This window comes from Enhydra lutris, unplaced genomic scaffold (assembly GCF_002288905.1).
Source record: "Enhydra lutris kenyoni isolate GAN:26980312 unplaced genomic scaffold, ASM228890v2 scaffoldscaffold22, whole genome shotgun sequence".
NCBI lineage: Eukaryota > Metazoa > Chordata > Mammalia > Carnivora > Mustelidae > Enhydra > Enhydra lutris.
This window is the reverse complement of record NW_019154106.1, coordinates 39,252,058-39,267,947: the sequence shown is the minus strand read 5'-3', so window position 1 is coordinate 39,267,947 and position 15,890 is coordinate 39,252,058. Positions and strand designations below refer to the sequence as shown.

The window sequence follows — 15,890 nt, the reverse complement described above, 5'->3', positions numbered from 1 at the left end:
CAAATGCACAACTATAGCATTCAACAATAAAGAAAAACTAAAAAACCCGGGAAACCCTGGGGTAGGGAGAGAATTCTATCTCCAGATCTCAAGTCACTACAATATTCGAATAGCCAATGTTCAAATAAAATCACAAGACAAATAAATAGCAAGGTATTGCTATTCACAGCAATAAAATCAACAGACAGAAATCATCCCTGAGGAAGCCCAGACACAACTTACTAGATAAGATTTCAAAACAGCTATACTAAATGTGCTTAAAGAACTAAAGGAAAACACGGATGAAGAAACTAAGAGGTTAGGAACTTTAGGTGTGAGTTAAATGAGCATATCCATGAAGGGACAGGAATTAACACAAAGGAACAAGACAGTCTGCAGCTGAGAAGTACAACTGAAATGAAAAATTCACTAGAAGAAAACAGATTTGAACAGGCTGAGGAAAGAATTCTTGAACTTGAAGATAAGACTGTTGAAATTAACCAGTCTGAGCTGCTGAAAGAAAAATATGGATACAGGGAGGGAAATGCATTTGAAATCATTCTACCACACACTTTCCCGCTACAGTGCCTCCGTTTCCTTGATCACTTGGTGTGATCTCCAGGACGGGCCAGGCTGGCTTTATGCCCACTTGGTCTGTGCTGTGCCATAGGGTGCTGGACTTAGAAGGCCCTGTGATCAGCTTTATTCTCTGCTGTTGCTATCTTCAACTTTTCAATAATTTTTGAATAAGATACTTGGCAAATTATGTAGTTGGCCCTGAGTAGAATTTACATGTGGGTGTTTATCATTGAGGACTATAAGATTTACCAGAATTAGAACTGAGTGTGTTGTTCAGCAATTACTTAGAATAGTACCAGGTATGTGGTTGGCAGACCGTATACTCTTAGATGGAATATATCAGCGACAAATCTGTCATTTTATTAGTGGAATGGCAAAGCTCTCTCACAAAGGTATTGCAGATTATATAAGAGTATATATTAAAAGCTCTTGATGCCTAGTGGTTTGTGACATGTGTCTTGTCCCTTTCTTGGTTATGTAACGTATTATTGAATGCTCCCCGTATGCTTAACACTTCATTGTAGAAGTGATTGGCGCTTTTCCTGCTTTTGATGGACTTCTGTTTCAGCTGGCCATGTGTGATAAAAAGCAGGGAGAGCAATTAGTCCTATTACTCAGTCCATCTTGCTGAGCGTGTGATTCTTGTAGGTGTCAGGCACCTTGTCCTTAAGAGCCCAGGTACCCGGTAGAGGCAGAAAACATAAGAGTGTTCATAGACCTGGACAATCATTTCGCTGCAGAGGTGGGTTGTAGGTGGTAGAAAAGTACTGACAATTATTGAGTGATTCCTGTGTTCTAGATCTTGTGTGGCCCTACATATATTATCTCAGTTAATGAAGTTTTACCCACAGCGCATACTAATGAGGTAGCTATTATCTCTGTTGTGTAAATGAGGCACTGGGACTTGGGGGTTGAGCACCTTGTCGGTCTCACACAGCTTCTAAGTGATAGAAATGGGATTTAAACTTAGCCCTTTTAAATTTTTTTTTCAGAGTCTATACTTAGTCATTTAAACATTCCACATACTTTTTAAGATTTTATTTATTCATTTGACAGAGAAAGAGAGAAATCACAAGCATGCAGGCAGGCAGGCAGAGAGAGAAGCAGGCTCCCTGCTGAGCAGAGAGTCCAATGCGGGGCTCTATCCCAGGACCCTGAGATCATGACCCGAGCTGAAGGCAGAGGCTTAACCCACTGAGCCACCCAGGTGCCCTTCCACACATGTTTTTTAGGGGCTTACTTTTCATGTACTAGTCACTGTGTTAGATGGTGGACACGTTTCACTTCACAGTGTCCCACGGAGGAGACATATCCTGTTGTCTTTTCCTGGAGCTCCCCGCAAAGGAACAGGTGGCACCAGGGAGAAGCCCCAGAAGGGGGTTGGCAGGTGCACACCGCTCCTATGGGGAACAATGTGATTCTCCTTGTTGCCCAATAAGAGGAGCCTCAAGAAATGGTTTTTTGGAAGAAACCTTCCAAAACTCCTCTCCCTCTTAGAATTTTGTATGTCAGCCAGCAGGTTTCTGGCCATCCTTTGGTGACATGGTGCAGGTATGGGAAACATGTCATTGTCCATTTCTGGAAATTATCTGGATCCATCCAGTGCTGTCAAACTCAGCCTGTAAAACAGGCAAGCACCTCTTGAGTGAAATTTGGCAGATCTTTGGGCTCTTAGTATTTATCTTGTAGAAGCTGCCTCCTGGATCCAAGAACCACGCCTGCTTTCTCCCCCCAGGACTAAATATGCTTATGGTGTGTTTTCAGGTTAAAATAGCAACATTCTCTATTTTAAATATTAATATGTTACTTCATAGGCAAAGTAAAAGCAAAAGCCTGCTCACTTGTCAAACCTAATTTCTCGGCCCTGATGGATCTTTCTGGCTGGAGCAATAAAAGCGCTCCTGGTTAAAGAGTGAGGGAGGGAATTAAGCTTGGTGTCTGGTGTGTGAGCCCCTAACAGACCCAGCACAGAAAGTGGGGACCTCTTCCCCTCCAGTTCACAGCTGTCTCAGAAAATAGCTGACCAATAGTGACAGGCTTATATGAATGTTCTGATTGTCACAGATTTTCATTATTGAGATGTTGACTACTGCTCGGTTTCCCTTTGGGAGATTCCAAGCTGATTATGCTGTGATTTTTCAGAGGGTAAAGAAAGAACAAGTTGAGGTGAATCGCAGTGAGTTAACAGGATGCTTGAGTGGTTTGAGTTTTCTTACATAACTTCATTCCAAAGCCATTCACTGAGGCCAAGACAGGTTCTTTGTGTCTGTGTCTGTCTCTCTCTGTCCAGTGAATTTGGTCTGAAACCTTTCCCTTACCTGGACATCACTGTCTCCTTAACAGCTGAGCTATCACTGGGAAGTGAAATTGATTACAATTTTTTTTTTTTAATGCCACAGCTGTTGTTTTTTTACCTCAGCTGGTTCCCATAATTCCCCAGATGGTAAACATATGTTTATAGGCACATAGAGAAAGAAGCTATATGGAATTCCTAATTCCATCGCCAATTCTTATTTTTCCTTTCATGCAGAAAAGTCACAGTCGCAGAGCTGGGGAATCTTATACATTGGGAGATTAATATTTCTGTGCATTAAGATTTTGGAAACAGCAGGACAGCTAATGATATGCTAATGAGCTGACAGTTTTTATGGATCGTAATGGAAGTCGACAAGTGTCTTTCTTGGCTTTTATGCAAGCTGGAATATTTTATTAACTGTCTTCAGGGCAGAGAAATACATAATTGGTTGCATTTTGAAAATCCTCCTTGTGAGTTTCTCAAGTCTTACTTTTTGTTAGCCTGTTGCCAAAGCTTGGGTCCTTGCCATCTCATAAATGGAACACATCTTCATCCCGTATTTACATGCCCAGCAGGAACTCTCCCCACCCCCTTTCTGTTTCAAAGCAATTTGTTTCAGTGTTTTAGCATACAAAAAGAGAGAACCATTTTCTTCAATGTAAACAGAGATCTGCAGGGAAATAAGAGCTTTAAAAAAGAATTAGCATTTGTTTGGTGGCAAAGCCGCTTTTATCAGAAAGCTCTGAATGTTAGAAGGCTTTGCCCAGTCTTAGTTATTCCATACATAAGAGGGTACTAATATATAATTTTTCTAATCTTTATTGCATCTTTGTGTATTTCTTACCATGGAATGAGAAATGTTCTTGGAACAATGGAAATAATAGGCATTAGCTCCCCAAACAAATACTCGTGATGTATAACTTACCTGGTGCAAATTTATGTCCCAGTGCCTGGTGAGCTGAGTGCAGGAGGTAGAGGCTGGCAACCGGTGGATTCAACAAAGCAAAAAAACCTATCCATCTTTTCCCACCTTCCACCTATAAACTATAAACTGTAGTAAAAGTTTATTAACTTGGGCTTTGCTCTTTAGGAATTTATTCAGATTCTCAGCTTGGCTGAGATTAAGCTTTGCAGGAACGTTGAGAAAATGGATTGTTTAGCAAATTAATAGTGTAAATAAGATTGCAGGGGAGAATATTAAGCTACCTAAAAGGGTCTCTTGTTTGCTAGCACTAAAAAACTCTTTCAGCAAACTGTTAGCGTCTAATGCAGAGAATTTATGTTTGGTTGATTAAGTATCCGATTATCTGTTAAAGCAATTAAGATTGAACCTCATTTGGCAACAGGACCTTGTTCTAGCAACGTCTTGTTAGCTCCTATAACTATGAGACTTTCTCAAATTATCTATTTTTTACTTATACCGTGTTGGAGTAGCTTGGCCCTGGTTTTGGAATTCGTAGACCTGTAATTAATGGCCCAAGATTAAAGTACCCTTTAGGAAAACTACTTAAGTTGCCAAAGCCTTGGGTTTTTCGTAGGTCAAATGACCCGTGATCTGGCCCTGGATCAGTAGCTTGCCTTGCGTGTATCAGAATCACCTTGGAAGCTTTTTCAAAATACATCTGATGTCCCCAAGCTCCTCTAAAATTCTATTATGTATTCCTGGTTTAAAAACTGATATCCTACCTGATCTTTATAGACTCTACCAGCTCTGAAAATGATATTGCTCAATATTCTGTAATTAATAGTTTTTAGGAATTTGATGCTTTTCAAGTATTTATTATACCTGCTATGAGAAATATATACTACAGTAGAAGCTGGAGGGGACCGTGAGATGGAAATCTGACTTTGCCTTCATGGTGTCTGTAATCTGGTAATTCTGTCTGTTGCAATTCAGATCCAAATCCCTGAGATTTTATTCATGTATTAGGATTTGGATGATGCTCTTGTCACCACTGGGAACTTTTAATGAATAAAGCTTCCTGCTTCTCCCCCTCCTCCAAAAGAAAACCCACAAATGATTGACAACAGAGCAGGGTTTTTTTTTTTAAAGTGGAACTCTCTGACTTTTCATCAGAATCTTCTGGGATAGCTTTTCACAAACAAGTATCCTGGGCCCCCTCGACCCTCCTGAAACAGAATTTGAGGCATGACCCAGGAATCTGAATGTTAAACTCGAGGATTTTACCCAAACTCGGTGCTTATGCAAGGTGATTTCTAAGAAGCTCAAAGTTTGGGAAGCACTGTCATGATTGATGGTGTGAAATGCAGCATGGGTCTAAAAAAATGAGCTCAGGTGAGGCTGGGTAATAAGGGCCAGCCAGAGTTGCATTTTTCAGGTAAGTATAGATACATTGACAGTTAAATGAGAACAAACAGAAACCTGTGTTATTCTAATTTCGTCTTTGGGAGAAGTTGCAGGGATAGAAGGAACATCACCATCAGTAGAAATTGTCAGGTGACTTTGCTGTGAGAGGTAAGAGTGAGCTTCTCTATAGGTTTCTATTTTATAAAGCGCCTTCCATTTTCTAAAGAAAACTATATGCTTAGCAAATGCTGCTTTTGACAAAGGTCCAGGTACAGAACAGTTCATATGGCAATTCAATGCAAAACGTTCTGTTTCCTATTCTGGGGAAGGTGCTAGGATATAGACACATGCATGTGTGTGCACACGTACTTGTATACACACACACACACACGCACGTACACATGCTCAGACTTCTTTGGGTTACAGCTGATATTTGTACAGTGTGTGGCTGTCCTTCTTTTAGTCTAGCATGGAATTACATCCGTTCACATAAATTACATTTCCATCTTGATTTACTTGGCAAGAACAAGTATTCATGCCAGTATGTGGGCTGACCTACGTGACCTTTCCTCAGAACAAATACCAAGTCCTTTGAGTTTTGGTGTTAATGGGCATTGAGAAGCTGTCAGCTCTTCTTTCTGTTTGTGTTCAAGTCGACGTCATTAACCTTCACCTGAGGATCTGTAGAACACCCCCCAGTGTGGGTCAGATTAAAAGTGGGAAGGCAGAAGTGATGATGGGGGCAGGTGGAAGGAAGGTGTGGGGGAGGCAGTTTGTAATTTACAATGTAACTAAAATCAATAGTCACCTTTACAAAAAGGAAAAGGAAAACTGGTATGTACTAAATTACCTTGCTACTGAGTGAACAGAAGGGATATCCTTTTCAAATGGATTTCCATTCATTTTTAGAAAAGTAATTAATACTGTGACAAGTATACTCTGGGTTTGAGTGCTATTTCCATGGCTGATTAAAAATAAGAGTGGGCCTCTGGTGCCTGGGTGGCTCAGTCGGTTAAAACCTCTGCCTTCGGCTCAGATCATGATCTCAGGTTCCTGGCATCGAGCCCCGCGTTGGGCTCTCTCCTCAGCGGGGATCCTGCTTCCCATTCTCTTTCTCTGCCTGCCTCTCTGCCTGCTTGTGATCTCTGTCTGTCAAATGAATAAATAAAATCTTTAAAAAAAAAATAAGAATGGGCCTGGTTTTTCCTGGTACATGTGCTTTCTCTACTTCCACATCTCCTAGGGTGATCAGCTGTCCCCGTGTGCCTGTGAGTCTGTTTTAGCACCAGCAGTCCTAGGTCCTGGGAAACCCTAAATCCTGAGCAGACCTGGGATAGCTGGTTACTCTGAATTCACCCGTATTCAACCTATTCAAATCAGACAGATGTTTTCTGATGTGTCTCTCCATTCTCTATAATCGTCTTTGATGGAAGCATATAGCTTTGTCTATTTTTTTGTTTAACTTGAAAGGTAGCGAGAGCCCAGAGATCTAAATTGTGACAATCTTGGTTTGAATGACCCAGAACTTGAGTGCTAGAAGGATTTTTAGCGTTTTCATCCAGACTTTTTTCCAGAGGAAGCAACTGAAACTCAGAGCAGGTGATTGACTAAATGCTTCAAGTTCACTCAGTTAGCTTGAGATGGATCCAGAACTTGAGCCCAGGTCTCCTAACTTCCAATCCCATGCTTTTCTCCTATTTCTCAGATGTGCTTGCAAGGTGCCCTGGGCACTCAAAGGCATGATCTTGCTTTGAGAAACCGAGCAGCTTTGTGTCAGGAAGAAGCTGATTGACTTAACTGATGCTCCATTAATTGTTCTCTGGGATTCCCCACAAAAGACTCTGAATTCATATTGAGAAGCAGTGGTGGGGGTTTCCTCCCCATGAGGAGGTTGTCTCCTCTTAAAATCACAAATACTGCATCATCCTCAAAGAGGAAGAGGTTAACAAATGTATTCAATTCTGAGAAAGAGTCCTATGATCCTGTTATTTCTATTAATGTTTCCAATTCATATTTCAGTCTGAAATAAATAAGCAGAAAACAGCATTTGTTGATTACCTTCTGTTTAGAAGACGAGCACATAATGTTACCCCCTGTGGAAGACTTGCAGCATAATCTTAGGCCTATATTTTATTTACAGATTGAGCTTAATATTCTGAATTGGCTTCTGCATCTTCTGTCTGTTTTGTGATATATCTTCTGTCAAATCAAGAAGAAAAAAAAAAAAACCCTAAAACCAAAATCTTGATACTCAACTTAAAAAAAAAAAACCCAAAATCCAAGTCAATATTGTCATTGCAAGATGGCAATCCCATTGACTTTTTTTTTTTTTTTAAGATTTTATTTATTTATTTGACAGAGAGAAGTAGGCAGAGGCAGTCAGGGGGTGGGTGAAGCAGAGTCCCTGCTGAGCAGAGAGCCCAATGCAGGGCTCGATCCCAGGACCCTGAGATCATGACCTGAGCCAAAGACAGAGGCTTTAACCCACTGAGCCACCCAGGTGCCCCTCATTTACTTTCTTAATCATGACCTGAGCCAAAGACAGAGGCTTTAACCCACTGAGCCACCCAGGTGCCCCTCATTTACTTTCTTAAATCAGGTTGTTCTTCCAGACTAAGTTATAGAATGAAAAGACCCCCTTTTACTCACAGTGTGATGCTGAGCAAGTTTTAAGACTCCCCAACAAACACTCATGTTATTTAGTTAACAGAGAGTGAAGATTGTATGCGATTCTTTCCATGTCTCCTTTTATTTCCTCAATTAAATGAATCAAAAAGATTTAGTCTAATATATTTGTAGTGTCTTTTCTCCCTTGCTTAAAAAAAAAATCACCTAACTTGGTAAGATTTAATGTTGCAGGATGACTTAGGCATTGAGGAAATTATTGTTTCATCAGTGTCTTTTTGGTTCAGTAGTTGAAGACCATTTACTGATAGATCCTTCCTGTTACAATGTCATTCGTACCCACCAGTGATAACTAATGATAGTTTTCTTTATTCTTTTTTTTAGATTTTTAAAATTTATTTGAAAGACAGAGATCACAAGTAGGCAGAGAGGCAGGCAGAGAGAGGGGAGGGAAGCAGGCTCCCCGCTGAGCAGAGAGCCGGATGTGGGGCTTGATCCCAGGACCCTGGGATCATGACCTAAGCTGAAGGCAGAGGCTTTAACCTACTGAGCCACCCAGGCACCCCTAATGATAGTTTTCTTAAGACGAATGTACTTTTTAAGATTTCCAGAGGAAGGTGGTTTGGAGTAGCTCACCGGGGACTCAGGGTTTTGAGTGAGGATGCCAGTGTTGTAAAAAACATTGTGCCCTGTAGATAGCATGTGACTGTCCAGGGGCCACTGGAACTGGTAACCATAATCTTGATCACCACCTCTCTCTTCTGTTATCAAGGGAATCATCCAAGATGGGAAAATCATCTTTATGCCAAATGGATACATAACTCAATGTCCGAACCTGAATCGCAGTAAGTAGCCACTTGAAACATTTATAAATTTCTAATATTATGTAACTTACTGGTAATAAGCATGTTGCCCAAAGCATACAAAAACTGTGGAGAGGTAGTGGGGACAGGAAAGTAATTTTTCATCTATATTATATACTTCTGTGTCTTCTAAGTTTTTAAAAAGCTTATGTGTTATAGAATTACCATCAGAAGGTGAGAAAAAGACTACATTAGCAGTTGGGTTCTGTCGATTGATGCAGGAAGAGAGGTTTAATAAGACAGTATAAATAGTAAACGTCTATTTAAATTGCTTGGCTTAGAGATGAGTTTAGTTTCTCCTCTTCTATGTAACGATTCATATTTTTCCAGTCACCTCTCAATAAAAACAAGGGCTTAATTTTAATTTAAAAATGTCCTATTGCCTTTTCAGTTAATGGTCCTTTTTTCCTGTTCCTCTCTCTCTCCCTGTTAATAAAAGGAGAAGACCAAGACCTGAAATCCTGGGTGATTTCCCTCCAGTTGCAAAGTAATACTTAACCAGAAAAGCAAAAACCCTTCAACATAGCCAAGCAACTACTGTTGTAAAAATTTCTTTATTGTATTAGCACTGTATCAACATTTCTTATTATTTTTTCTATTGAGCTTGTCCAACTTGCAGTGATTTCTTAAGCCTGGTGCAAGGAATAATGGATTTGCAAGAGCTCTTGGCCAAGATGACTGCCAAAGTAGGTATCTAAATTTCACTTGTGATGTTTCATTTCTTTCTTAGTCCTATCTGGAATTTCAAGCGATATGTTATAATGGAAACATTTTTAGCCTTGGCATCTGCAAAATGTTACTATAAAAATGGTTTATGCTTACTTGAAATAGGACTACCTATAGAAAACATAACCATTTACCTCTTTGATACTATTAGGCTGTATCAAAATGTTTACTTGAAGAATGTTTGGAAGAAAGAGGCTGTATATATCACTGTGGATTCCCTGGAAGAGGAAAAGGAGTTTGCCCACTGGCCATTCAACTAGTAACACTGTGAGATGATAGATGGTCAGAGGCATTGCTGCTTATAAGCTAATGCGTTTTGAATGTAAGAATAATTGCCAATAATCAGAAGGGGCAAAATAGTCATTGTGAGGAACTGATTACTGTCATGAGAAGGCATTATATCACATTTCTAAGATGTGATTTATTTCGGGACTGGTCTTGAGTTAAATAGCGGAGAAGGCAAACTTTGCCTGTTACCACATTCAGTTTTATAGTTGTACATCTTCCCCTTCTCTCCATCATCCAGTTAACAAGCATTTTTCGAGGATTTGCTGTTGGCCGCTGTGTCAGACACAAAGGAGGCGGTAATGAACAAGGCACTATGGCTACTCCAGAAGATATTGGGGGTGGAACCAAAAATGTAGACAGTTAGGGGGTTTGGTATGTGAGGTTTAGATTTATAACAAAAAGCCCTGAGCCCTGTGTTGAAAGGCACTGGATAAATAGAAAATATGTCTGATGCTATTGTTACGATACCAATCAGTCGTGGACGGGAGTCCCAGCCTAGGGCAAAGAAGGAATTAGCTTGGGCCAAAGAGACATTATAATCTGTGAAAGGAAGAATTTTAATAACAGAGAAAATGATACATTAATCCTATGCCACCTGCAGCTATGACTGCTCCCAGCCATGAGCCAAGCAACATGAAGGGGGAGAAAAATAGTAAGTTGGTAAGTGTTTGGGAGGCAGGGCTGTGCTTTGGACCCTTCGGTTGTGCTGCCGAAGATAAGGTTTCTCTTTCAAACCAGTTTTGGGCCAGGTTGTCTTTTGTCTGGAAAGGAGAGACAGAACGCTTTTGTTGGAGACCCTGAGACTGGAGAGCTGAAGCATTAGCTTTTCGGTTCAGAGTACAGTGGAAATGTGAAATGCAGCCCATTATTTGCCTTCCCGGCTTGTGGCATATAGAGGCTTGTGTTTTTAATTCGTCGGGAGCAGCTCGATCTCCATAGTGTTGATTATATTTTAGCTTGCTACCAGATTTTTGGAACGAGAAACATGCCACTCAGTCTCAGGTGATTGTGGTTCCCCGGCTTTAAGGATGCTCCTTTCTTTCTCGTTCTTTCCTTCTCTAGAGAATGTCATTTTTCTCTTTCTAGCCATACATTATCTAGGAGCAACATTGAGCTCTGTCCTCCAAATGTTATTATGTAAAATGGGCATTTGTGAGGCAGTAGATATCTAATTGTGGGCAATTGCAAGCAGAAAATGGTTTCATCCACCTTCTAAACCCCGCCTCTGGCTCTTTGGAAGATTTATAAGACTGTTTCTTCCAAACCGTGAATAGAATTATAATCAGGAAACCAAGGACTTCCATTTTCAGTGGAAGATTTTGGAATCTACAGTAACCTAGAAGAGGACCATTGGTAAACTTGTTTAGAAGGGATTAGCTAGTTAATTTTAGGCTCTGCAGGCCAAGAGGCAAAACAGAAAATATTATGTATAAATTTATTTAAATATAATCACTTGAGATATGAGCACTAAAAAATGTAAAAATCATTCTTAGCTCATAGGTCAGAGGAAAGTGAATGGTGGGCCAGATTTGGTCCACGGGCCCTAATTTGTCAACCCCTAATTTAGAAAATGCTGGAAAGTCAGTCATAGGAGGTAATATTTACAGAGTATTTGCTGTGTGTTCGTTACAGTGCTTAAATGTTTTGTATTCCCTATCACTTTAATCCTCACAACAGCCCTGTGAGTTGGGGTTGATTTATTAGCTCGCTTCCCAGATGAGAAGACTCAGTTTCAGGAATGTTATGTTAACTCTTCCCAAGACCATGGATGGCAGAGCTGGGACTCAGGCTCAGATCCTGAAAACTGCATCATGACCAAGAAAGTCTGTAGTTGGAGAAGGGAGGATTGGAAAGAGGAACAAAAGACATAAAGAAGGAATGACTGATGGAGAGAGGCAGGTTGGCTGCTACCAGCATGGGGATGGAAAGACATGTGAGAACAATGGGCCAAATGGAAGAGAGGAATGTGTGCTCTGATGGAACCTGCTGGGAGCGAAACCTGAGCATGAAGCTTGTAGTAGCTTTTGGAGGGGAAAGTCAGGGCAAGAACAAGGCTCCTAAACTCACCCTTTTGTTTATAATCTGTTGTTTTCCTTGGAAATCTGTTTGGATGTTGAGTCCTAGGTTCCCATGCTGTGTGTTTCTGGCAGGACCATGCAGGGCCCCCTTATATTCCATGATCTCCTTAAAGGTTTTCAGATCATCCAGGCTTCCCAGAATCATACTGCAAACCTAGGATAAACCAGGTGAATTCTTAGCTAAGAATTCTTCAAGAATTCTCAAGGAATATAGTTCCCTCTTGTCTATGCCAGTCTGAACAGGAAGGCCTTCTTTCTGTGCTTCATGTAAACCTTATTTCCTTTATGTGTACTCTTAAACTGAGGATACAGGCCTTTGGGGCCACATCTTTATGTAGGAGTTTCCTTTAAGAGCTCCCAATATGGGCAGACCCTCCTCCCTAACTCCTCTCCCCTTTACCCTGTGCAGCCATCAAGGTGGGACCTTGGAGGCTCATTGACCTTCTCCCAGTTGGTGTTTCTCCATATGTAAAAGGGTGACAATTAATTTTGGTTTTATGAAGATCCCATGAGACCAGGCAAGTGAGATTTAAAGGTCTGGTTTGGTGGATCGGTATACAGTAGGCACTCACTAAGCTTGTAGTTGTTCATTTTGTTGTTAAACCTAGAAAAAAATGGACAGCCACTAGGGAAAGATGGTCACTAAGAAAATGTCCACCTTGCCTGGCAATAGCCGTGAGTTGCTGTTGGGTTCCTGGTCTTAGAGTTCGGTGCCAGGAGGTCTTAGAAAACTGTGGAAAGTCCTTACATGGTGTCCTAGCAGAAGGCCATGGCATCTTACCAGAGAGCAAGCCCACTGCACAAGCTGGACAGGAGTTGGGAGCCATAATCACATCAAACAGATGCACCACCAGATGAGCTCAGGGCTCTGCCCAGGAGGGCTTGCTCTTTCTTTTCTCTCTTCAGGAGAGAGGGTGCTGCAGGATGACTATGTCCTTGCTGAACACAGGACGTATCATGGGAGGAGCTTGCATGTACCTTCAGGTCAAGGTTCATAAGAGCCCTCTTTGAAAAATCCTGGCATCCTGGCACAGTGAACCTTTTTCAAGGTAGAGAAGTACAGGGAAGGTGTCTTCTGTCCCATTCCCTAAGCCATCTCCGAGAGACCACCGGTCCCTGGCTTCCTCTGGGAGTTCTCTCAGGTAGTCCTGACATTGTGGGAACAAACCCATTGCTGGGCTGGGTACCTCATGATGGGGTCGGGACCCGTCTTGCTCTTGCACCCCCCCTATCCTGTCATTGCATTCTGCCTTCAAGCTCAGGAAGAAGAGATGCTGGAGACTGGGAATTTGATTACTGCTACTCAAATCTTTGACAAATCTATTTATGCAAATCAAGCAGCACTTGGAGTGGCATTTCAGCTTGTAACATATTTAATTCTGAGACTTTCATTGTTGCGAGGAGCTCAATAGTGATTTTTCCAGTTAAGCTTAAAAGTTTAACACAATAAAAGACTTTTTTTTGATGTAGCAAATGCCAAATAAATAGCATTTCAAAGAAAGAAAAGCGCACCCCACTGCATGACTAATGTACTCATCTATTTGTTGACCTCTTGCTGTGAAAAAGTCCTCTGATGTCTGTCTTCGAATGTGTAGCGTTAAGAATAAATGATTCTGCCCATGGTTGCTTAGATAAATGCACGAACAAAGTTAAGACTGAACACAGGTGTAGATTTGCTTCTGGGTCTATTTTGGATCTGTAGGCATTCTTGGAGGAAATGGCAGGTAGTGTAGAAATAGCTTTTGAAAATGAATTTGGGTAAAATCAGCATGCTAATACCAATGGCAAATTGTAAGTCATTTTTTGGTTCAGAGCTGTTTTTCTCCTTTCATTGTTCCTAGTATTTAACAGGGGGAAGAAGGAAGGTAAAGTTACGTAGTAAGTGTCTTTGAAAAATTAGCTTTTTGCTTTAATATGTCTTTGCTTTTGTGCCTTTTTCATGCACTTTCCTTATTACAGAGATTAGGGCTTTTCAGTGTTGTCAGAAAAGGCTAAATGTATTAAAAAGTAAAAACAGAGTTCAGAAGGGAGACATCTGCTCTGAGAATAGCTTCCATTAAAACTGAGGTTTTCTTGGTATTGAGTTTTGTAGGTGAGCATAGCTCAGTTTTGTTGGACAGTATGGGAAATTGACGATATTGCCTTTAGGCAAATTCCTGGGTTTTCAGGAAACTTGGGCAGTCACAGAATTGCTTTTGGAGTCATTTAGTCTTTAAGAAGTTTCTTGGAGTGGTGTAGGCAGTAGATTATTGGAGATTTTCAGAGTGAGGCTCATTTCTTCTCACAAATGCCCTGTTCTCAGCCACTTTTAGGAGGGATGCAGGTCTAGTTGAACTCTTTTTCAACCCAGGGTCATCCATCAGTCACTACCCTTTTGTAGGATCTACAGGGGCTATAGAAGTACAGTAAAGGTAATATGCAGTGAGCTGTCACTTCTTACTACCTCTTACCTATATGTGTTTTTACACACTTGACCTCACCCAATTCTAAGAAGTGTATTTAATGTGTCCCCTAAAGAATTGCCAAAGAACTTAATTCTCATGGACTCCAGAAACTCTAATTAAGCCAGAGCTTTACATGAATCTGAATTTTTGGAGGATGGTACATGTGGGAGCGGTCTTAGGAGGCTAATGTTTTAGGCATAGTTAATTCCGCATTTTGATGATGGTGCATGTGATTTGTCTAGCATCTTATTTGCTTTTTTCCCCTGCCCATTGGTACAGCCCACAAATGGCAGGTGGGGAACTATTTTTCTTGAGAGATTCTAAACTTTTGGAGGAAGAGAATGAAATAAATGACAAAAGCCAAGTTTGGAATTGCGTGTGGGTTCCATTATTAGACAATGGTGCTCAGCAGTGCTGGTAGGAGTAATTGAGAGGAACATGTAAGGAATGGAACCACAGTTAGCATAGAAAGATTTTGGGAGTTCTCAACCCATATTCAACCATTGTATCTAAAATACTGGCTTGAAATGGTCTTGGTTGGACCAGAGATTGGCTTGATCTATGTGGGGAAAATACTGAAGACATGGAGGTATAAGTATGGTCGAGAAAGAAAATAGAAATTCCTTGGGCTTAGAAAGTCGTATATTTTTCAATCAAGGCAGTCTCTAAAGAAAAAGGGGAAATGGTAATACTGCTATTGGATCAAGTTACACTTGAGTATGTGTGAGATTCTGTCTCAAAAAGTTGAATTTTTCCCCCATCATATGCTTGAAGGAGACTTCAGTAGGCTGCGTGGAACGTGATCCAAGGAGAGAGGCTTGGCCTCCTGTCGTGTGAGCTCTTCAGTGAACCTGGTGGTGCTGAGTGTGGCCCAGAGCAGGTGTAAAGACAGGCTGACCTCAGATGTTCGGAGAGAGTAGGTTGATTAGGACTGGTTAGAAGGCAAAAGTAGGTCGGATAGGAAAAGTGGGGAGAGATTTCACAGCTCCCATCAAGGAAGAGGTTTCAAACAACCAGAGCTCACCAAAAAAAGTTTTTAAGGGTAGTGTCCTTCTGCTGTAGATGTGCGAAGAGCGGCTGGTGAGTCACTGGAAGGGGTTACTTGTCATGACATCCCAACGTTATGACCCTTTTCAAGTCAGAGACCCTAAGGTTCTGCGATTACTAATAATAACTGTGGGACCTGGGAAAATGAAACAAGCTTCTCCCTAAATCCTGATCTGACCCAGGGGTTTGGTTGCCTCTTGTCACCTCTGAACACCAAAGTGGATTCCTGGGGCATTCATTCTGGGGGATCCTGAGCAGGGGAGAAACCAGATCCTTGTATGCATTTCACTTTTCCTGGCCCCAGCTCCCAGGAATTTTTCAGAAGAGAGGAAGCAGTGACTTTCTGCCTGAAAACCGTGGCACTCTGGTTAGTGTGCGAACACGGAGGGAATGGTGGGAGATAAATGTTAGTGCATCGGGGTTGTTGATGAGATATCCTGTAAACATTGTAATGAGTCCTTGAGAACACATTCATTATGAGTGTTTCTGTGTGGGCTTGAGCTGGAAGCACACATGTTTATGTACACTCATGAGGTCCCTGAGATACAGTTTAATGTCTCATTTGGCGCTCATTAGACCATAGGAGCCAATATGTCTTCAGTTTAGACTGATTCCACCTCATGGTTTTTGTTTTTGTTTCTTTCTTTTTTTTTCTTT

The 15,890-nt window shown here is 41.2% G+C and overlaps 1 protein-coding gene across 3 annotated transcripts in view; it reads left to right on the top strand.

Moving 5' to 3' along the window:
• The window catches only part of LOC111149686 (neural EGFL like 1), an 836,166-nt gene that overhangs the window by 188,640 nt on the left and 631,636 nt on the right, over positions 1–15,890 (top strand). For all 3 annotated transcript variants that reach the window (XM_022506910.1, XM_022506909.1, XM_022506908.1), the window contains 2 exons: positions 8,560–8,632; positions 9,254–9,336. In XM_022506910.1, coding sequence (XP_022362618.1) covers positions 8,560–8,632; positions 9,254–9,336 — 156 coding nt within the window. The remainder of the gene's footprint in view (positions 1–8,559; positions 8,633–9,253; positions 9,337–15,890) is intronic.